The sequence below is a fragment of the Pristiophorus japonicus genome, chromosome 5 (assembly GCF_044704955.1).
Source record: "Pristiophorus japonicus isolate sPriJap1 chromosome 5, sPriJap1.hap1, whole genome shotgun sequence".
In the NCBI taxonomy this organism is placed as follows: domain Eukaryota; kingdom Metazoa; phylum Chordata; class Chondrichthyes; family Pristiophoridae; genus Pristiophorus; species Pristiophorus japonicus.
This window is the reverse complement of record NC_091981.1, coordinates 242,164,564-242,189,013: the sequence shown is the minus strand read 5'-3', so window position 1 is coordinate 242,189,013 and position 24,450 is coordinate 242,164,564. Positions and strand designations below refer to the sequence as shown.

The window sequence follows — 24,450 nt, the reverse complement described above, 5'->3', positions numbered from 1 at the left end:
TTTCCTTGGCCCTAGTGCTCTGGCCCATTGTTGTTTCTGAGCCAGCACTGACACTGTGCTGTAAACTTCAATGGTTTAACCTGGAGAATGGATGTTACGGGCTACAAGTTTGGTGTTATCACCATCTCTGTTGCTTCTATACCTGGCTGGCAGCAGGTACACATAAGAACATAATTTATTTTTAGAACCGCTCTTAACATGAATGTCCAGAATTGTGATAATGTTATGCATGTTCCATAATTTTGCTGTGGACTGAGGAATCATCATGCAGGGCCCAGAATAGGAAGGAAATAGCAGACAACAGGGTGAAGAAAGTGAGTGTCAAGCACTAGTCAGAAGAGGCTGTTGAGGGAATTTTCTGCCAGCAGCCAGAGTAATAAGAAATACCCTCATATGGACACCTCCCGAGCTTTAAAAAAGGAGGGAGAGAGATAACAGGGAATTATAGACCGGTCAGCCTGACATCGGTAGTGGGTAAAATGATGGAATCAATTATTAAGGATGTCATAGCAGTGCATTTGGAAAGAGGTGACATGATAGGTCCAAGTCAGCATGGATTTGTGAAAGGGAAATTATGCTTGACAAATCTTCTGGAATTTTTTGAGGATGTTTCCAGTAGAGTGGACAAGGGAGAGCCAGTTGATGTGGTATATTTGGACTTTCAGAAGGCTTTCGACAAGGTCCCACACAAGAGATTAATGTGCAAAGTTAAAGCACATGGGATTGGGGGTAGTGTGCTGACATGGATTGAGAACTGGTTGTCAGACAGGAAGCAAAGAGTAGGAGTAAATGGGGACTTTTCAGAATGGCAGGCAGTGACTAGTGGGGTACCGCAAGGTTCTGTGCTGGGGCCCCAGCTGTTTACACTGTACATTAATGATTTAGACGACGGGATTAAATGTAGTATCTCCAAATTTGCGGATGACACTAAGTTGGGTGGCAGTGTGAGCTGCGAGGAGGATGCTATGAGGCTGCAGAGCGACTTGGATAGGTTAGGTGAGTGGGCAAATGCATGGCAGATGAAGTATAATGTGGATAAATGTGAGGTTATCCACTTTGGTGGTAAAAACAGAGAGACAGACTATTATCTGAATGGTGACAGATTAGGAAAAGGGGAGGTGCAAAGAGACTTGGGTGTCATAGTACATCAGTCATTGAAGGTCGGCATGCAGGTACAGCAGGCGATTAAGAAAGCAAATGGCATGTTGGCCTTCATAGCGAGGGGATTTGAGTACAGGAGCAGGGAGGTGTTGCTACAGTTGTACAGGGCCTTGGTGAGGCCACACCTGGAGTATTGTGTACAGTTTTGGTCTCCTAACCTGAGGAAGGGCATTCTTGCTATTGAGGGAATGCAGCGAAGGTTCACCAGACTGATTCCCGGGATGGCGGGACTGACCTATCAAGAAAGACTGGATCAACTGGGCTTGTATTCACTGGAGTTCAGAAGAATGAGAGGGGACCTCATCGAAACATTTAAAATTCTGACGGGGTTAGACAGGTTAGATGCAGGAAGAATGTTCCCAATGTTGGGGAAGTCCAGAACCAGGGGACACAGTCTAAGGATAAGGGATAAGCCATTTAGGACCGAGATGAGGAGAAACTTCTTCACCCAGAGAGTGGTGAACCTGTGGAATTTTCTACCACAGAAAGTTATTGAGGCCAATTCACTAAATATATTCAAAAAGGAGTTAGATGTAGTCCTTACTGTGTATGGCGAGAAAGCAGGAAGGGGGTACTGAAGTTGCATGTTCAGCCATGAACTCATTGAATGGCGGTGCAGGCTAGAAGGGCCGAATGGCCTACTCCTGCACCTATTTTCTATGTTTCTCTGGTAGAATACTGCACAGCTACTTCATTGAATGGGATCTGCTTTTCATTTACATCATGAAAAGCAGATCCCATTTCTCACCTCTTGAAACATTCACTTTCAAACAATATGAAAAACTATCCCACATCCCAAGAATAAATAAAAAAAGTTGGTCAAAAGCAATATTTTATTCAGTGCCCACTGCATAATATTTTTTAACCTACACAGTTGCTTCTCTTTGGTGCCAGTTTGTGCTCTTCTAACTGTTGCTAGTCCTTCTTAGTCCTACCTGAGCGCTGGAGTGTGTGAGGTGGCGAGCTGTATACTGGTATGAACCTCTGTAATGATCACCCCCTCCAGTTGTCCAAGTCCTGAAAAAAGCTCATTGTAGTCTGCATCTCAGATGCTGTTGCTATAGCAGCCTGGCCCTACCCTTTTAATCCACATGTGCAATAATCTATGAGAGGTCTGGCTAGAAGGCTTAATTGACCTGCTATCTTGAGACAGATGGATCATTTGAGTACCTTCCTACTATGCCACTGGCACTGGCTCTGGAATGTAATTGTAGCCGGATTGTTGATAAGAATAGTGTTATGCATGTTCCATAATTTTGCTGTGGACTAAGGTATCATCATGCAGGGCCCAGAAGAGGAAGGAAATAGAAGACAACAGGGTGAAGAATGTTAAGCTTCTGGACAGTGGTGATTGCCAAGACGTTCATGGTGGTGGAACTCCGTGATGGTAGTGCTGTTGAAGGTCAATGGCAGGAGTTTGGAATTTTTCTTATTGGAGATGGTTAGTGCCTGGTACTCATGTGGCACGATGTTACCTGCCAATTTTCAGCTTAAGCCTGGATGTAATTCAGGTCCTGCTGTACGTTGGCATATCATAAAATCAAACAGCAGAGAAGGAGGCCATTTGGCCCATTGTGCCTGTGTTGGCTCTTTGACTGACCTATCCAATTAATCCCACTCTCCGCTCTTTCAGCATCCCCCTGTAAAATTTCCTTTTCATGTGTATATATACAATTCTCTTTTGAAAGTTGCTGTTTGAATTTGTTTCCACCACCCTTTCAGGGACTGCATTCCAGATCATAATGCGCTGCGCAAAACAATTTCTCCTCTTCACCCCTCTGGCTCTTTTGCCAATTAACTTAAATCTATGTCCTGTGCTTACCAACCCACTGCTAGTGAAAACAATTTCTCCCTATTTACCAAAACCTCTCATAACTTTGAACACCTTATTAAATCTTCCCTTAATCTAAGGACCACAATCCCATCTTCTCTAGTCTATCCACATAACTGAAGTCCCTCATTCCTGGTATCATTTAGTAAATATGCCTTGACATTCTTCCTAAGATGTGGTGCCTGGACTTGGACACAATACTCCAGCTGAGGCCTCACCAGTAGCATAGGCTTCTTCATTAGCAGAGGAGTTGTGAATGGAGCTCAATGCTGTGGAATAGTCAGTGAATAGCTCCACTCCTGCCCTTATGACAGAGGGAAGGTCATTGATCAAGTAATTGCAAATGGTTGGACCATCTAAGGAAATCCTGCAACAATGTCATGAGGCTGTGACAATTGGCCGCCTGTGAATCACAGCAAACTTCCTGTTTCTCGAAAGACTCCAGCTGCTGGAAGATTTGACCTTTAACCCTCATTGATCTTACTTGCTAGGGCTCCTTGGTGCCAACTCAGTCTAATTTGGATTAATTTTGAAGGTAGCTACTCTCACCTCTCTTCCGGTATACAGCTCTTGTGCCATGTCTGGATCAAAGCTGTAATGTGGTCTGGGCCCGGTGGTTCTGGTATAATCTGAACTGAGTGTCAGTGAGCAGAAGCTGCCTGATGACAGTGTTGTTGATTTCTTCCATCACTTTGCTGAAGATTGGGAGGAAGCTCATTGGGATTGTAATTGGCTGCGTTAGATTGGTCCTGCTTTGTGTGGATAAAACATAGTTGTGTGATTTTCCATATTGTTGAGTACATACCAGTGTCATAGCTATAGTGGAACAGCTTGACTAGGGCGCCTGCCAGTTTTCATGCATAGCTCTACAGCACTACAGTTGGATTGTTATTAGGGCCTGTGGCCTTTGCTGTGTTTATTGCAATGAGCAATACACACCATCCACCTCTGGCACACAAAGGAGAAGTGTTATCCCAAGTTCTCCCTCCCCTAACTTGTCACCAGCCCAAGACATTCATTCAACACCCCCCAGCCATGTCCATCGCACCCACCTCCGCCACCCAGAGTCAGGAAGACCAGGAGGGAGAAGGGCCTGTGGTAGAGCCAATTGAGCTCGAGGAGCTGCAAGAGGAAGAAATCAGCCTCCTGACATGTGTGTCGCCTGTCCGGAGAGCCTCGGCGTCGGGGTTAGAATTCATGGGGTTCGAACCGGACCAAACAGGAACACGAGCTGACAGGCACAGAGGCTGTCGCGTTAAACCAACCACGGCGCATTCACCCACACAGACCCAACAATCACCTGAGGATGCAGGACGGCTCGTGGTCATTAACGAGATAGTCCAGCTATCGAGGACGAACGATGAGCTAGGTCGCGATCTGCTGCAGACCATGGCTCAGTTAGCTGCCAGCATCGCGACCTTTGCTCAACATCATACTGACAGCATAGAGCGGTTCATTAGTGCGGTGGGGCGCAACACAGAGTCTGTTGAGGCGATGAGGCAAACGATGGCTTCTGGCCAGGTCATGCAAGCCCCCGAGCCCGCACCCTCAAGGCACACAGATTCCAAGGATCCGGACATGCCGGCTCCATCAGTCACGCCCCCTACTTTTTCGCCAAGACATACACGTCTGCACAGATCCGGCTGCCCTCCTGCACAACCTGATCAATTAGAGTCGGAGACGGGCAGGGATGCGGCACACCGTCTTGAAGGCGGAGTGAAGAAGAGGACGATGGGCCTCGCATCGAGTGGGGGCGAAGAGAGGGGTGGTGGTGTATATGCTCGTTAATGTTATGATGTTCTGTCACTTTTGGAATGCTACACTTTTTGATAAATTCACATTGTTCACCCACTCTTGGTCAGTGTCTCATTTTTACATAATGTGTGGTGCCTTCTGAGAAAAACACAGCTCTCTGGTGTTCCGTTGTATGAGGGATATTTTGCCTTCCACCTATTATTCTACTGTATAATGGGTCCTTCCATCAGGCCATCTCGCCACGACAAGTAAGGGTTACCAATGCAGGAAGGCTTCCATTCAACGAGAGTCAGTTGAACTACTTGCAGGGCACACATTAAGGCTTGCACTTCACCCAACTTTTTCTTATGTCAAACATCATCATCATAGGTAGTCCCTCGAAATTGAGGAAGACTTGCTTCCACTCTAAAAGTGAGTTCTTAGATGACTGAACAGTCCAATATGGGAATTACAGTCTCTGTCACAGGTAGGAAAGATGGTCGTTGAAGGAAAGGATGGGTGGGAAGGTTGGTTTGCTGCACGCTCCTTCCGCTGCCTGCATTTGCTTTCTGCGTGCTCTTGGCGACGAGACTCGAGGTGCTCAGTGCCCTCCCGGTTGCTCTTCCTCCACTTAAGGCAGTCTTTGGCCAGGGACTCCCAGGTGTCGTGGGGCTTGTTGCCTTTTATCAAGGAGGCTTTGAGGATGTCTTTGAAATGTTTCCTCTGCCCACCTGGGGCTCGCTTGCCGTGTAGGGGTTCCGAGTAGAGCGCTTGCTTTGGGAGTCTTATGTCAGGCATGCGAACAATGTGGCCCGCCCAATGGAGCTGGTTGAGTGTGGTCAGTGCTTCGATGCTGGGGATGCTGAGATGACATGTGCATCAGTGAAATTGCACTCCATTATATGTATTTTTCCGTCTTCCATACCTCATATCATGTTGTTCTCACTATCACATGCTGAGATCTGCCAGAGCTTTACATATTCTAACTCTCACCCATTTTCTCTGACCTAAGATCAGACCACATGCGCAGTCACAATCTGTAACTAAAAATCTTCCGCCTGAAATGGTTTCAAGACTCTTGTAGGGCATCTTCATTGAGGCTTTACCATCTTTCAACATTCATTGCCGCTTCCTCTACCACACCTTCCCTTCAACAGTCTAATCTGGAATTACATATCTCAACTCTTTGTGTCTGGCTTGAGGTCCATCACATTGCAATTTCTGTGCCACTGTTAATGCTGCTGCATGTGCACGATACCTGGGATGTGAAGCGCTGCAGAACGCTGAGCGATTCTCCCTGCCGTCTGACTCACAGCCAGTTCAGACCAGCTTTTTGTCAGTGGTCCTTTTGGTGGGCGGCAGGGCAATCTTAGTCTGAGGAAAATCCCAGATTTCCAGCCTCCGGCATGGGCGGGCAGCAGCAAGTAACGCTGGAGAAACCTCCGTGAGGAATCTCCTGGCGGGCGGCAGATGGGTAGGACTGAGGAATCGCAAAAAAAAAACTATTTCCGGTGGAAGTTCGGCAGCTGTGGGCGGAATCTCAACCAAGTTCGGGTCCGTGGAACTAATCTACAAGTAGTACCCGTCCAGTGACTTCTCTGTCTCCTAGTCCCTCAGCTATGCCCTTTCCTGTATCTCCAGGGCTTTTTTTCTGTTGTCCCACCCCAGGAAAGCTGGAATGCAAACAACGTTTTATGTCTTATAATTATTATGGTCAGTCTTTGCTTGGGGGAAAAAAATCCAGGCAGTGTGAGAAGCCTGTGTTAGGCCGGATATGATGGAAGGTCCATTTGCAGGTGGTGAGTAGGAATAGAAGGTGTTTATGAACACTGGGACACACTTTTGTGTGCTGTTGAAGCCATGGAACACACAAAGGCTTAGTGGTAAGAAAATTACATATGTAGCTATTGCAGGTTGTGGGTGAATGTGAGTACTTTTACCTTGCTTATCCTCGTGAGGTCTTTGAACTTGCCTATCCTCGTTGGGTCTTTGAACGTGTTCTGTCATTGCACAACTTTCTGGGAGTTTGAAATGTGGCACTTAAATTGCTACTACCGCCCTCTATTGTGCTGTATGATGATCTCCTGCCCTACCTGCTAACCATGCTGTGCCTTCTCTGCCTCATCTTTTGAAAAGCACCTGCAACTCACTATTAAATTTGCAGCATGCTGAAGGGACTGTCATAGTGTCCTTCCTCTTCCTGACTTGTACTGTCCACCCTCTAAGCTGCTGCAGAACTTCAAATCCTGCAACTGCATGAGATTTTCTCTTCTCTCTCCCCTCTTCTCCCCCCCCCCCCCCCCCCCCCAAGACCCCCTCACACCTTTCTCCAACAAGGTATTCTCTGGTGGAACTCTGGCAGGAGCCTGCCCACCATTAGTAAATTGGATGATCCTGAAAAATGGGCTGGCATCAGTGATGTACACATAGGATGCGTGGAAGTCCTGCCCCTTGATGTCTGTTAGTGCTAAGAGTTCTTCGGTGCATGAGTGTCTCCGTTTGCTGAACTTAATGAAAAAGTAAATTTGAATATTGAGTGGGAAACCCGGATTCCTAACTTTCTCATTCCTAATTTAATGAAAAGTTGGGAAATTGAAAATGAATGTCAAATTAGCATAGTGAAACATAGCTTATTCAGAAAATAACAGGACAGACACTATTTTTTGTTAATGTAAAGATCAAAGAGGAGTTAAGTGTGCAAGTCAAAACACCAATGCTTTTTGCTTTGCCTTCATAACAGGTTCACCTCCTGCAGAAAATTTTACGCCATCCTTTTAACAAGCAGACAGAAGCAGAGGAAGCAGGATATTCTTCCCGTCCTCCTCCATGGGCTAGAGAGCTTCGTGTCAGCTGTTCCTCTTGATGATGAAAGTAAATTGTAACAGTACCACAAATTGCTAAATGTTTTACTAAGTAATTCCACATTCCTCTTATGAGCAGATTTTGTCAGGGTTAAAAGTTGTAACATACAACTGACTGCCTTTTTTATGCAGTCTGTCAATAATTCATTCATTTAAAAATTTTGCTCATAGCTGCATCATCAGGTATAAAGTATAGGTGGCATCTAGTTATTACCACTCAACCAGAATAAGTTCTAAAATCTGTCCACAAGCATACTTTTCATCAGTGCTGAGTTGTTTTGAATGAGGTCATTGAGTTAGCACTGACTGCCTTGGTCAGTTCTTTCCATTGGACTTATGCACTTCCTTTGGAGTCTTAAGGTCATCCTCTGCCTTACTCAGAATAGTAGCACTTCCATTGCTGCCTTACAGAACTTGTGTGACAGATTACAACAAATGTTACTTTTGCTTTCTACGAAGATTTGTCCAATAATTTGTAATCCTGCTTTCCAAAAAAAATCTTTTGATGATGCCTGACTCTTTAAGTTGCTGGAGGCATTTAAATCCTGCAGCAGCATACCATCTGCTGCCCCTAAACAGGCAAGTTCCCAATCAAAGACGTTAACCATGCTGGAAACTCGCCCTGTGTATTCTATTGAGGCTGACCCTGGAAACCTCAGCAGGGCCAGCATTGATGCATTTGACTGGAAAGAAATCCAGCCCTGCCCTGCTTCTGGAATGGAATTGTGCTGGAGGAAAATCTGTATTTGAATGTTGACTTTAGGGTGTCTGGTGAAATATTTTAGATTTATCATATGGATGATGTGAAATAAAATCAGCAACCGACTTGTTGCTAGGTAAAATATTTCCGAAGATTTTTTTTTTATGATCTGATTAGCAGTTCATTTTATGAACTATTCTCATATGCACCATCATACAGATCATAACCACAAACTTGCTAATGGCAAGCTTTCCTCGATCAGTTCCAGAGCTATATCACCCTAATAAATCAATTTTACTTGAAGCTTGGAATACACCCCCTCTTGCACCACTGTGACATTTACATTTTTTACACTCTGCCCTTCCATTCTCTGTGATTGCCAAATTAGTGATAGTTAATGTCAACTATGTGATAGTTGTGAGCTGTGAAGTCATCCTGTCTTCTGAGAACTAGATTGAAGTCTTCTTTGAAGCTGCAAAAGAGAGAGATTCTGTCAAAAAATAACGAACAGTTAAACTGCAACTATGAAGATTGTTTACTCCGTAAAATTAAGTATTGTTCTAACAAAGTGCCAGCACAGACACAATCGATCTCATGTGTTGCAAACTTCTGTGATTCTAAAAGCAGAATAAACAAAACCCAACTATTTGGTGTATTTGAATTGAAGTTAAACCTAATAGCATTGAATGTAAGTAATTATTTTTCTTTCACCTTTTGAAAAATGTTGCCATGTGAGGCACACCATCTACAGGACAATTTGAGAACTAACAGTACCTTCCAGGGAGATTGAAGTAATGGGCAAGCCAGGTTCTATTATTTCTTTCCTTGTTTTCCCAAACTTGTTTTTAAAGCTATGTTACCCTTTCCTTTAATCATCCTCCCTTATAGTCAGAATCAGGTGAATTTATAATGGGGAACAAAGAACTGGCAGACCAATTGAAGAAATACTTTGGTTCTGTCTTCACTAAGGAAGACACAAATAACCTTCCGGAAATACTAGGGGACCGAGGGTCTAGCAAGAAGGAGGAACTAAAGGAAATCCTTATTAGTCAACAAATTGTGTTAGGAAAATTGATGGGATTGAATGCCGATAAATCCCCAGGGCCTGATAGTCTACTGTAAGAGTACTTAAGGAAGTGGCCCTAGAAATAGTGGATGCATTGGTGGTAATTTTCCAACATTCTATAGACTGGATCAGTTCCTATGGACTGGAGGGTAGTTAATGTAACCTCACTTTTTTAAAAAGGAGGGAGAGAGAAAACAGGGAATTATAGACCGGTCAGCCTGACATCGGTGGTGGAATCAAATGTTGGAATCAATTATTAAAGATGTAAGCAGCGCATTTGGAAAGCAGTGACAGGATCGATCGAAGTCAGCATGGATTTATGAAAGGGAAATCATGCTTGACAAATCTTCTAGAATGTTTTGAGGATGTAACTAGTAGAGTGGACAAGGGGGAGCCAGTGGATGTGGTGTATTTGGACTTTCAAAAGGCTTTTGACAAGGTCCCACACAAGACATTAGTGTGCAAAATTAAAGCACATGGTATTGGGGGTAATGTACTGACGTGGATAGAGAACTGGTTGGCAGACAGGAAGCAAAGAGTAGGAATAAACGGGTCCTTTTCAGAATGGCAGGCAGTGACTAATGAGGTACTGTAAAGTCCAGTGCAGGGACCCCAGCTATTTACAATATACATTAATGATTTAGACGAAGGAATTGAATATAATATCTCCCAAGTTTGCAGATGACACTAAGCTGGGTGGCAGTGTGAGCTGTGAGGGGGATGCTAAAAGGCTGCATGGTGACTTGGACAGGTTAGGTGAGTGGGCAAATACATGGCAGATACGGTATAATATATATAAATGTGAGGTTATTCACTTTGGTGGTAAAAACAGGAAGACAGATTATTATCTGCATGGTGACAGATTAGTAAAAGGGGAGGTGCACCAAGACCTGGTGTCATGGTACATCAGTCATTGAAAGTTGGCATACAGGTACAGCAGGTGGTGAAGATGGCAAATGGTATGTTGCCATTCATAGCGAGAGGATTTAAGTATAGGAGCAGGGAGGTCTTACTACAGTTGTACAGGGCCTTGGTGAGGTCACACCTTGAATATTGTGTACAGTTTTGGTCTCCTAATCTGAGGAAGGACATTCTTGCCATTGAGGGAGTGCAGCGAAGATTCACCAGGCTGATTCCCGGGATGACAGGACTGACATACGAAGAAACACTGGATCGACTTGGCTTATATTCAGTAGAATTTAGAAGAATGGGGATCTCATAGAAATATATAAACTTCTGACGGGATTGGACAGGTTAGATGCAGGAAGAATGTTCCCGATGTTGGGGAAGTCCAGAACCAGGGGTCACAGTCTAAGGATAAGGGGGTAAGCCATTTAGGACCGAGATGAGGAGAACCTTCTTCACTCAGAGAGTTGTGAGCATGTGGAATTCTCTACCATAGAAAGTTGTTGAGGCCAGTTCGTTAGATATATTCAAAAGGGAGTTAGATGTGGCCCTTATGGCTAAAGGGACCAAGGGGTATGGAGAGAAAGGAATGGGGTACTGAAGTGCATGATCAGCCATGATCATTTTGAATGGTGGTGCAGGCTCGAAGGGCCAGATGGCCTACTCCTACACCTATTTTCTATGTTTCTATGTTTCTAAACCATGCCTGGATTGTAGGGATTTTCACATGTGCAAGACTGCTGGTTCTCCAGTGCAACTATGTGACTCTTCCTCGAAATTTCCCTCCTGTCCTTTGATGAAGAACCTTCTTTGGACGTGTATCCTATTTGTGGCGAACTGGTCAAAAAGAATTTGGTGTATGGGGACCTGTGTCTACCATCTGTAGCACCGATTATCAGCATGTTAACAGAATACATCACCAGTTTGCTGCTGCAGCTATTACTTGAGAATTTAAAATTGTTAGGAGATGCATTGTAGAACCAGAATGCAATGTCACAGAATGAGATAGTTGGGTTCAGTCCTCAGTTTCACCTGTGCTGTGCACAGGTGGAGGAGGACAGTCTTTCCATTGTTGTGAAGGGCAATTTCTACTGGGCTACTGTTGCAAGATTCCTCTGAAGGTGATACTATCCTGTCCCCTGGATGCAGGGGAACATATACAGGGACCAGTGGGGGTAGAAAAAAAGAGGTCTGTACTTCAATTGAAGGAAAATATACCCTTTAATTATCATATAGGTATTAATACCATGATTATATTGAGTTTGGGACTGCCTGTAAATTGCCAACTCACTCCAAATTAGAAAATGTGAAGTACAGCTTTGTGCAAAAACGGTATACTACTCGTACTGATCACTGCAACATGTCAATAATGCAATGATATTACATGCACTAATATTGCTATGCTGTGGTGTTACGCATTTCTTTCTCTTATGTGTCAGCCAGTGGCTCAGTTGGTAGCACCATTGCGTCTGACTCAGAAGGCTGTACATTCAAGTCCCCCTCCGGAGACTCTAGCACAGAAATCTAGGCTAACACTCCAGTGCAGTACTGCAGGATGCTGCACTGTTGGAGGTGCCATCTTTCAGATGAGACTGCTCTCTCGGGTGGATGTAAAAGATCCCATGGCACTATTTCAAAGAACAGCAGGGGAATTATCCCCAGTGTTCTATATTTATCCCTCAATCAACATAACAAAAATCGATTATCTGGTGATTATCAGTTTGTGGGAGCTTGCTGAGCACAAATTGGCTGCTGCATTTCCTACATTGCATCAGTGACTACACTTCAAAAAGTATTTCATTGGCTGTAAAGCACCTTGGGATGTCCTGTGGTCATGAAAGGCGCTATTTAAATGCAAGTCTTTTTCTTTCTAGTAGAAAATGTAATTGAAAATCTTGTCATTAAGAGTTTATTACTTTTTCCTCTGTCAAGTGTTCCTTTAATTTCCAGGCATCCCAGAGTTTTAATGCATTTTGTTAGTTATTCTGAAGAGAATTACAGGGTGCATGGAGAAACTAGCTAATATTTTTACTATCAATCAACAAGAGGGTGACAGAGTCATTCCACTTTTGAAACTGACTGCAACTTCAGGATTTGGCGCATGCAGAAATCCCGAAGTTAAAGTCTGTCAATGACGGCTCCGAAATGGCGGGGCTGTGGCCCCCCCAGAACTGGTAATCAGTGAAATCTTGTAAATCATTGAAACTGGCGGAAACTTCGACTCTTCCGCAGTAAGTACGCTGTTAAATTCCCCACTAAAAGTTAGATCCAAAGAGATTAGGTGTAACTGGAGGTTTAACAGTGTATTGACTACTAAATAAATGTTAAGGGCCTGGAAAACTAATTTTAATTTTGTGTAGTGCAAAATTTGTCCATTTTTATAAAAATTACAGGCTGGATTTTTGGGTTGCTTGTGCGTGAGTTAACGCCCCAGAGGGGCGGTATATGGCTTTTCTAGACGTAAAGGCGGGTGGCATTTTTGGCTAATTGTTTGCGGAAGCGCAAAAACTTACTGCCCTGCCCTCGAGTTTCACTGAAATCATGACGTCAATCCTCATGCGATGCTGCGCTAACCTCATTTAATGCCCGTCCCAGGAAATGTCTGAGAAACCAGGCATTCCCAGGGTGCAACAGGCGGTATGGCAGCATATTTAAATGGAGGGATGGGGATCCTACATCGCAGGTCACATTGACTGCAACGGTTGGGCACATCACGTTGCGTGAAGCTTCGACTTGCAAACAACACTTTTATCTGCCATTACAGTGACCTTACAAGGTAAGTGAGAAAATTTAATGGGGACATTTCTTGTTTGCCAGCATATCATGCTCCATGCTATTGCCAAGTGGCGTCAAGCTAGAAGAAGGACTCTTGGCCATGTCGGCCCACGGATGAGGAGAGGCCGAAGACGTCTGGGGAGGAGGGCTTACCCCCCACGGGTTTACAGACACCAATGCTCATACCTCCAGCCCTGAGGAGCAGTGTATAAGAAAGCTGCGCGTCCAAAAGGAAGTGCTGACAGAGATATGCCATCTCCTACAGGCAGACCGATGCCTGGACCGCTCTGGAGGCAGCCTTCAATACTCAACAGGTATCCGAATTCATTGTGCTGTGCTGCATGTTGCACAACTTGGCCATCATGAGGAGCCAGGCATTGCCAGTGGAGATTGCATGTCCACCTCAAGAGGAGGAGAACGACAAAGAGGAGCCTGGTGAGGCCCCCATTGAATAGCCACACCATCCACGGGGGAGGCAGCGTCAAGATGCTGTCGGACCAAGAGTTGCACATCACCAGCTCATAATTGACCAGTTCTCCAAAATGGAGCTAATACTGGACACGCCATATGCCCCCATAAAGGCACATCTCTGGTGAACGTTGGAATGGTACACAAGACACCAATGGCAAAGGATGAATCATAAATTTTACTGCAACAAAGTAACAAAAACTCCCCCCCGCCCCCCCCCCCCCCCACCAAAATAAAACCATACAATATACAAGGCTATGTTGCAGGGCACTGAACAACAATGAAGTTCCTTAAATCAACAACACTTTTTTTAACACCACGATTTTTGGCTGGGGTGCAAAAATTTCCTTGTGGAACGCCTGATTTTGTGCCTCCGATCATAGAACCTCATTTTTTAATAAAATTTTACAGACTAGGGTGCAAACTTTTTTCAGGCAACATCAGGACCGCCATTACCGCCCCGAAATCTCAAAAGACGAAAATCCAGCCCTACAATTTTTAAGAAACTTTTCAAAGAAAGTTTAAAAAAACATTTTTTTCAAAGAAAGTAAAAAAAACATTTTTTTTTTAAGTTTCTCTTTATTTCAGGTTTGCCATTTCCCCATGTGAGAACCACAATCTTTTGTTCTCTCTAACTATTTAAAAAAAGTTGTAATTTTAAGAGCTTACTCACTTCCTTGTTCGCTGTCTGTGAGAATTCTACATTTTATTGGCTGCTTAGATGTCACAGCAGTTCGAATAAAGGGATCCCCATTAAGTTCCGTTGAATTGAATTGTAGGTTGGAAAACCCAAAGTTCTCGACAAGGGACTGCGAGATCCTTGTGCAGAGCCTACTTTGGATCCAGAAATAAACGTCTTTGCTTCGCTGCTGACCACAAATTTTGGGCCATTATTTTTAAATATGGTTGCTCACTCATACAAAAATAATGAGATCCAAACATTTCAATTTATTTTACAAATGGCATCCAAAAAGCAGGCAATGTCTGTACAAGGAATGTGTAACTTCGCTGCTTACTTAATCTGGCTGCTTCTTTTGTGGACACGGCACACCTGGCAGAAGACTCAATTAATTCTCTGACAAGTTTAAGCAATTGTGAATCATGCTGATCTGACTTGTTCCAACATGGTTGATAAAATGTTTCTGAAGCTTGTCATTTGTAATATGTGTTTATTCCTCTCAATCCCTACCCCTCCAGCTGCTTTAAATTTACCGGTAAGTTGCTTTCACCCTACTAACACTTTACTAACACCCTACTGCGCACATTCAGAGACTGAACTCCAAGTCATAGTCAACATCTTCACTGAGGCGTACGAAAGCATGGGCCTTACACTAAACATCCGCAAGACAAAGGTCCTCCACCAACTTGAACCCGCCACACATCACTGCCCCAGTCATCAAGATCCACGGCACGGCCCTGGACAACATGGACCACTTTCCATACCTCGGGAGCCTATTCTCAACAAGGGCAGACATCGACGACTAGATTCAACTCTGCCTCCAGTGCGCCAGCGCAGCCTTTGGCCACCTGAGGAAAAGAGTGTTCAAAGATCAGGCCCTCAAATCTGCCACCAAGCTCATGGTCTACAGGGCTGTAGTGATACCCGCCCTCCTGTATGGCTCAGAGACATGGACCATATGCAGTAGACGCCTTAAATCGCTGGAGAAATACCACCAACGATGTCTCCACAAGATCCTGCAAATCCCCTGGGAGGACAGACGCACCAACATTAGCGTCCTCGATCAGGCCAACATCCCCTGCATCGAAGCACTGACCACACTCGACCAGCTCCGTTGGGCGGGCCACATTATTCGTATGCCTGACACAAGACTCTCAAACCAAGCACTCTACTCAGAACTCTTACACAGCTAGCGAGCCCAAGGTGGGCAGAGGTAACGTTTCAAGGACACCTTCAAAGTCTCCTTGATAAAATGCAACATCTCCACCGACACCTGCGAATCCCTGGCCAAAGACCGCTCTAAGTGGAGGAAGTGCATCCGGGAAGACGCTAAGCACCTCGAGTCTCATCGCCGAGAGCATGCAGAAACCAACTACAGGCAGTGGAAGGAGTGTGCGGCAAACCTGTCCCACCTGTGACAGAGACTGTAATTCCTGTATTGTACTGTTCAGTCACCTAAGAACTCACTTTTAGAGTGGAAGCAAGTGTTCCTCGATTTCGAGGGACTGCCTGTGATGATGATGAACACTTTAACCATAAGTTGCTTTTGTCTCCCACAATCTCAGGTTTCCCAGATACATAACTTTAATGTGCATAAGAAAGCCTGTAAAGGACCAATTAACCCCCCATCCCGCAACATCATAATGAAGGCAGATTAGGTGAGTCTCGATGATTTGAACAATGCAACTTGGGAGCAATGAGTATATAGGCTAGAAGAGTGGTGGTTTTCAGTGTAAATGACAACCAAGTATAAACAACATTTATTATTTGTTGGTCTTCCATGGTGTTGCTTGCAAACAAAATGTCGAAAAAAAATTATTTAGAATGGATTAGGCCTGAGCAGCTGTATGCTCTGACACATCTGCTTTTTTAAAGTGGCCAGATCTTTTCTTGACTACCCTTGAGGTGGAATATAATTTAATAGAAATGTTTATCCAGGTTTGTGAGACCCTATTGCTTAAGGTGAGCCTGTACTACTATTTGAATACTGTAACAATTTATATTTTTTAAACAATGTTTCTGTTTTTAATTGTTTCAAAATAACACTATAGCAAAATAATAATAGTCACATCAAACTATTAAATGAATTTTCCAAATTACTAAGTTTATGTGAGCACATGCACTGCACCACATGTTACACAATTCTGACAATTGTAAATGGCTGTAAACAGGAAACAGATGTAATTAACTTATCTCTTGACAACAGGAGCAGTTACCCAAGGCAATGTGACACAAATATTGATGCAAGCAATTGCCACGGACCTGCAGGCAATGCAGACTCCCAGTTCCTTTATTCAGTTTTCAAAAGGTTACTGTATTTCCCTGAACATTTTGTGTACTATTATGTCAAAATGTACCAGAAAGCCAATTGATCATGTACCCGGTTATCTTTTATATATGGCATTTTTCACAATGTTGTATACGTAGCCCTGTTTTTGCAATCCTGGCAAAAGTAAAGCTGCATATGCCTATGGCATGGACATAGATAAAATTTATGATTTCAGTGCATGACTGAAGAAGTGCTGGATTGCCAGAGGCAACATCTTTTGTATGAGATGATAAACCAAGTACCCATCTGGCAGCTGAGGGACAGGATAAATCTTCATTTAGAAAGACACGGATTAATCAAGGACAGTTAGCACGGATTTGTTAAGGGAAGGTCGTGTCTGACTAACTTGATTGAATTTTTTGAGTAGGTAACAAGGAGTATCGATGAGGGTAGTGCATTTGATGTAGCGTATATGGATTTTAGCAAGGCTTTTGATAAGGCCCCACATGGCAGACTGGTCACGAAAGTAAAAGCCAATGCGATCCAGGGCAAAGTGGCAAGTTGGATCCAAAACTGGCTCAGAGGCAGGAAGCAAAGGGTAATGGTTGATGGGTGTTTTTGTGACTGGAAGGCTGTTTCCAGTGGGTTTCCGCAGGACTCAGTACTAGGTCTCTTGCTTTTTGTAGTATATATCAATGATTTAGACTTGAATGTACGGGGTATGATTAAGAAGTTTGCAGGTGATACTAAAATCGGCTGTGTGGTTGAGCTGTAGACTGCAGAAAGGTATCAATGAACTGGTCAGGTGGGCAGAATAGTGGCAAATGGAATTCAATGGGAGAAGTGTGAGGTAATGCATTTGAGGAGGGCTAACAAGGGAAGGGAATTCACATTAAATGTGTTGTGTCCTTACACACTACAGCAAATCAACACGAGGCACATACTGGAGACAAGGTCACTCTGTGACCTGTACCTTTATTCCCAGGACCAAGAAGTGATGACCCTCCGTGGGACCTCCCTTTATATACCTGGATGGACCAGGTGAGGAGTGTCTCCCACAAGTTCAACCCCTGTGGTCAAGGTGTGCATTTCTTAGGTGTATACAGTGTACAGTGTTGTTACATGAAGGTTACAGTTACATGAAGGTTACATACATGACATCACCTCCCCCCCAACTTCTTTGGGTCAAAGATTGAGTCCTTCAGGCAGTCGACGCTCTCGTGGAGCGCCGCAGTTCGGGCTCTGGTTGTTGAGCTTTGGTATGCGTCTTTGTCACCTGTGGTGATTCTGGCTCGTCCGGGCTAGCCGCAGGGACTGTGCATACTGCTGACTGTTCTTGTTGCTCATTCACTGGCAGTGGTGTAGGAAGCAGCTCGTGATTTTCCTCAGGTTCCTCAGTGTCCATGCTGAACCTTTTTTTTACTTGGTCCAGATTCTTGCGGCATATCTGTCCATTGTTAAGTCTGACCACTATGACCCTATTCCCCTCTTTACCAATTACAGTACCCTCAAGCCACTTGGGCCCCAAAGCGTGATTAAGAACAAATACAGGGTCATTGATTTCTATACATCTCCCCTTTGAGTTATGGTCATGGCACTCATTTTGGGACTGGTGCTTGCCCTCAACAATGTCTGACAGAACTGGATGAATGAGAGACAGCCGAGTTTTAAGTGTACGTTTCATGAGTAGTTCCGCTGGCGGGACTCCCGTGAGTGAATGCGGTCGGGACCTATAGGCCAGCAGGAGGCGCGATAGGCGGCATTGTAGGGAGGGTCCTTGAATCCGGAGCATGCCTTGTTTTATGATTTGGACCGCACGTTCCGCCTGGCCATTGGAAGCCGGCTTGAACGGTGCTGTCCTGACATGTTTGATGCCATTACCTGACATGAACTCCTGGAATTCATAGCTAGTGAAGCACGGGCCGTTGTCGCTAACCAGGATGTCTGGCAAGCCGTGGTTGCAAAGACCGCATGTAGACTCTCCACTGTGGTGGATGTTGTGCATGAATTCAATACGATGCACTCGATCCATTTCGAGTACGCATCAACAACAATGAGGAACATTTTCCCCATGAACGGGCCCGCTTGGTCTATGTGAATACGTGACCATGGCTTGGTGGGCCAGGGCCACGGGCTGAGTAGGGCCTCCCTGGGGGCATTGCCCAGCTAGGCACATGTCGTGCACCTGCAAACAGTGTTCCAGGTCTGCATCAATTCCCGGCCAACATACATGTGACCGGGCAATGGCCTTCATTAGTACAATGCCTGGGTGCTCGCTGTGGAGTTCCCTGATGAATGCTTCCCTTCCCTTCTGGGGCATGACTACCCAGCTGCCCCATAGTAGGCAGTCGGCTTGGATGGAGAGTTCATCCATCCGTCTGTGAAATGGTCTGACCTCTTCAGGGCATGCTCTGTGTGCGGGCGCCCAGTCCCCAGTAAGGACACATTTCTTAATCAAGGATAGGAGGGGATCTCTGTTTGTCCAGGTTTTGATCTGGTGGGCTGTGATGGGGAAGTCTGCGCTGTCGAAAGCATCGACAGCCATGACCATCTTAGCGTTTTGCTCCGCTGCCCCCTCAGTGGTGGCCAGTGGAAGCCTACTGAGTGCGTCAGCGCAATTTTCGGTACCTAGCCGGTGCTGCATGGTGTAGTCATACGCAGCCAGCGTGACAGCCCATCGCTGTATGCGAGCTAACGCATTGGCATTGCCAGCTTTGCTGCCGGACAACAGGGATGATAACGGCTTGTCATCTGTTTCTAACTCGAACCTTCTGCCAAAAAGGTACTGGTGCATCTTTTTCACCCCGTAGACATATGTGAGTGCTTCCTTTTCAACCATCCCATATCCCCTTTCTGCTTGGGAGAGCGACCTGGAAGTATAAGCCCCTGGAAGCATAAGCCACAGGTTAGAGTTGGCCCTCATCATTACTCTGCTGCAACACGCACCCAACCCCATAGGTGCATCACATGTCAAAACCAATTTCTTACAGGGGTTGTACAGAGTCAACAGCTTATTAGAACAAAGCAGGTTCCGCGCCCGATTAAAAGTCCGTTCCTGACAGTCCCCCCAAAACCAATCGCAATCTTTACGCAGGAGCACGTGTAGCGGCTCCAAAAATGAGCTTAAGTTCGGCAGAAAGTTTCCGAAATAGTTCAGTAGTCCCAGAAATGAACGCAACTCCGATGTGTTGCCGGGCCTGGGCGCACGACGGATCGCCTCCGTTTTGGATTCAGTAGGCCCAAAAACTCGACCTCTGGGGCCAAAAACACACACTTTGACTTCTTTAGTCGCAGGCCTACCCGGTCCAGTCGGCTTAGCACCTCCTCCACGTTGTAGAGGTGTTCCTCGGTGTCTCGACCCGTGATACGGATGTCGTCCTGAAATACGATTGTTCCGGGGATGGATTTGAGCAGGCTTTCTATGTTCCTTTGAAAGATGGCGGCTGCTGAACAAATGCCAAACTGACACCTGTTGTAAACAAACAGCCCCTTGTGCATGGTGATGGTGGTCAGTAGCTTGGATTCTTCAGCCAGCTCTTGAGTCATGTAGGCCGAGGTGAGGTCCAACTTGGTGAACAGCTTGCCGCCTGCCAGCGTGGCAAAAAGATCCTTCGCTCTCGGAAGCGGGTATTGGTCTTGTAGTGACACTCGGTTGATGGTGGCCTTGTAGTCGCCACAAATCCTGACCGAGCCATACGTTTTTAGGACAGGGACGATGGGGCTTGCCCAGTCGCTGAATTCAATGGGCGAAATTATGCCCTCTCTTAGCAACCTGTCCAACTCGCTCTCAATTTTCTCCCGCATGACATACGGTACAGCTCTGGCTTTGTGGTGCACTGGTGTGGCGTCCGGGGTGATGCGTATCACTACTTTGGTACCTTTGAAAGTACTGACACCAGGTTGAAATAGTGACTCAAACTTTTGTAGGACCTGTGAGCATGAACTTCACTCCACAGATGAAATGGTGTGCACATCCCCCCCATTTCCAGTTCATCTCGGCTAGTCAGCTCCTCCCCAAAAGCGCGAGACCATTTCCCGGGACAATCCAGAGTGGCAGCCGATTCTCTGATCCATTATGTGTGACCACCAACTTTGCACTGCCTAGCACTGGGATGATCTCTTTGGTGTACGTCCGTAATTGCGTGTCAATGCGTTCTAGTTTGGGTCTGCTAGCTCTGAGTGGCCATAGTTTCTCGAATTGTTGGACACTCATAAGTGACTGGCTGGCTCCTATGTCCAGCTCCATGCGTACCGGGATGCCGTTTAATAGGACTTTCATCATCATAGGTGCCGTTTTGGTATATGAGCTGTGGATGTTTGCCACCTGAACCCACTGAACTTCAGCGTCCATTGCTGTATCCCAAGCATAACCCTGTCTTGCAGACCCCTCTTGTGGTTCATCCGCTTCGTAAACCAGCCTCGCTGCGGGCTTCCTGCACATTCTGGCCAAATGTCCACTGAAGTTACAATTTCTGCAGATAAATTGTTGAAACCTGCAGGTTTTCGCAGCATGTCTGCCCCCGCACCTCCAGCATGAGCTGAGATTGTTGTGAACAAAAGAGCTGTTACCAGGCATTCATCTCTGATTGTCTCTTTGATTACTTGAGCACTCTGTTTGTGGGTGTCAATGGCCACATCCCGGGATGTATTGTTCCTTGTGCTTGTGTAATTGTCCGTTCGACCTGCCATTGTCTCTGTTGAGGACCCACCCTAGAGTCTGTTACTGCCTGGTTGGTGTTGAATTGCCCTTGCCTGCTTGCGGGGTTCTGAGTCGCGTTTATCACCACGTTGGGAGCAGAGTTGCGCGCGTATATGATCTTGGTTTCCTCCTCCCCGGCCATGAAGGTTTGAGCCATCAACGCCGCTGCTTCCAAGGTCAAGTCCTCGGTCTCAATTAGCTTCCTAAAAATCCCGGCATGACCAACGCCCTCAATGAAGAAATCCCGCAACATCTCCCTCCTGCAGGCATGTGTGAACTTACAGAGGCTGGCCAAGCGCCGAAGGTCCGCAACAAAGTCCGGTATGCTCTGCCTTTCCTGACGTCGGTGCGTATAGAAGCGGTGTCGGGCCATGTGTATACTGCTCGCCGGTTTGAGGTGCTCACCGATCAGTTTGCTGAGCTCCTCAAAGGTCTTCTCTGGTGCAAGCAGGTCTTTCATCAGCGTGTACGCCTTAGGTCCACAGCTGGTCAGTAGATGCGCCCTTCGCTTGTCAGCCGCTGCCGCTCCGAGCCAGTCCTTCGTGACAAAGCTCTGCTGGAGCCTCTCAACGAAATCGTCCCAGTTCTCACCAACACAGTACCGTTCCTCTGTGCTACCGGTGGCCATTCTCGTGAGCCATTGATTCCCGTTTCTCGTCGGCAAATGTTGTGTCCTTACACTCTACTGCAAATCAACACGAGGCACATACTGGAGACTAGGTCATTCTGTGACCTGTACCTTTATTCACAGGACCAAGGAGTCATGACCCTGTGTGGGACCTCCCTTTATATACCTGGATGACCAGGTGAGGAGTGTCTCCCACAAGTTCAACCCCTGTGGTCAAGGTGTGTATTTCTTAGGTGTATACAGTGTACAGTGTTGTTACATGAAGGTTACAGTTACATGAAGGTTACATACATGACAAAATGGTAGGACACTGATAAGTATAGAAGATCAAAGGGATCTTGGAGTGCATGCCCCACAGATCCCTGAAGGTAGCAGGCCAAGTAGATAAGAAGGCATACGGAATACTTGCCTTTATTAGCCGAGGCATAGAATACAAGAGCCGGCAGCTTATGCTTGAATTGTATAAAACACTAGTTAGGCCACAGCTGGAGTACTGCGTGCAGTTCTGGTCACCACATTACAGGAAAGATGTGATTGCACTAGAGAGGGTACAGAGAAGATTTACGAGGATGTTGCCTAGACTGGAGAATTTTAGCTATGAGGAAAGATTGGATAGGCTGGGTTTGTTTTCTTTGGAACAGAGGAGGCTGAGGGGAGACCTTATTGAGGTGTATAAAATTATGAGGGGTCTAGATAGAGTGGATAGGAAGGACCTATTTCCCTTAGCAGAGGGATCAATAACCAGAGGGCATAGATCTAAAGTAATTGGTAGAATGTATAGAGGGGAAATTTCTTCACCCAGAGGGTGGTGGGGGTCTGGAACCCACTACCTGAATGGGTGGTAGTGGAAGAAACCCTCACCACATTTAAAAAGTACTTGGATGTGCACTGAAGTGCCGTAACCTGCAGGGCTTGGGACCAAGAGCTGGAAAGTGGGATTAGGCTGGAGAGCTCTTTGTCAACCGGCGTGGACATGATGGGCCAAAATGTCCTCCTTCCGCGCTGTAAATTTCTATGATTTTCTATGATTCTACGAGCTCGGATAGATGGAAAAGGCTCCTTGTGCTATTCAGAAAAGAGCAGAAAGTTCTCCTGCTGACCTACTTAACGTGATTTTTAGAGGTTACAATAGGTAAATTACTGTAAAATTATGCCATTTGGTTACAAGATTTGCTGGAAAATAAAACAGAAACGTTGGATATATACAGCAGATCTGTCAGCATCTGCAAAGAGAAAACAAGTTGATGTTTCAGGTGTAGTTCTTTTGTCAGAACTGGAAACTGGAAGAGAACTGAACAAAACAAAGCTAAAGGGGATTATGAACAGAAAATGCTGGAAATACTCAGCTGGTCAGGCAACATCTGTGGAGAGAGAAACAAAGTTGAGGTTTCAAGTCATTGATTTTTCATCAGAACTGGAAAAAGTTGGAGATGTAAGGGGAGAAATTCAGAAGTGCCTAAATTGGAAAAAAATTAGCACCAGGCGCTAATGAATTTCAGCTTTAAAAAAATTCGATGTTTCCGATCCAGAAAGGAAGTGGAGCACTAAATCAAGAGTTCCATTTCCTTTCTGGAGTGCTAAAGGACGGAGGCGGGGCGATAGTGGTGCAGTGCTGCACAATGGGCCATGTAGCGCTGCCGCGTTGAGGCTCCTTCCCTCCTTTAAAGGGAAGGACCATTGCTGCAGCTCTACATTGGGACCAGTTAGCTGGTCCTCGACGGCAGCCACAATCCAGCCTGATCAGCCCCATGCACTGCAGCAGAATGCCGGGCTGATCGATCATGGCTTAAGAGAACACAAGAAATAGGAGCAGGAGTAGGCCATTTGACCCCTCGAGCCTGCTCCGCCATTCAATAAGACCATGACTGATCTGATCATGGACTCAGTTCCACTTCCCTGCCCGCTCCCCATAACCCTATATTCCCTTGTTGCTCAAAAATCTGTCTATCTCCGCCTTAAATATTTTCAATGACCCAGCCTCCACAGCTCTCTGGGGCAGACAATTCCACAGATTTACAACCCTCTGAGAAGAAATTCCACCTCATCTCAGTTTTAAATGGACGGCCCCTTATTCTGAGACTGTGTTCCTTTCCCCTATCAGTGGAAACATCCTCTCTGCATCCAACTTGTCGAGCCCTGTCAATCTTACACGTTTCGATAAGATCACCTCTCAGTCTTCTGAATTCCAATGAGTAGAGGCCCAACCTACTCAACCTTTTCTCAAAAGTCAATCCCCTCATCTCCAGAATCAACCTAGTGAACCTTCTCTGAACTGCCTACAAAGCAAATATATCCTTTTGTAAATATGGAAACCAAAACTGCACGCAATGTTCCAGGTGTGGCCTCACCAATACCTCATATAGCTGTAGGAAGACTTACCTGCTTTTATACTCCATCCCTTTTGCTAAAGTCAGTTCCTTGTACAGTGGTCTTCCAAGACGACATATTGGTTACACCATGGAGCACTTGAAGAACCTGGAGGAGGTTCTTAGTCGGTTGGATCACGTGGGGCTCAGGTTGAACCACTCGAAGTGTGTTTTCCTGGGACAGGACGTCGAATTCTTAGGAAGGAAGATCGCAGCAGACGGCATCAGACCCACCGACGCCAAGACGAAGGCCATCAAGAACGCGCCGCGACCATGGAACGTGACGGAGCTGCGGTCGTTCCTGGGA

General features: G+C 45.7%; 1 protein-coding gene across 3 annotated transcripts in view; it reads left to right on the top strand.

The window, feature by feature from the left end:
• Window positions 1–24,450, top strand: part of LOC139264644 (protein adenylyltransferase SelO-like) — a 150,932-nt gene that overhangs the window by 101,587 nt on the left and 24,895 nt on the right. For 2 of the 3 annotated variants that reach the window (XM_070881455.1, XM_070881454.1), the window contains one exon: window positions 7,467–8,923. The exons of the other annotated variant lie outside the window; for it this stretch is intronic. In XM_070881455.1, coding sequence (XP_070737556.1) covers window positions 7,467–7,589 — 123 coding nt within the window. In that variant the 3' untranslated portion in view covers window positions 7,590–8,923. Of the gene's footprint in view, window positions 1–7,466; window positions 8,924–24,450 lie in introns of those variants that run through there. 3 annotated transcript variants of the gene reach the window in all.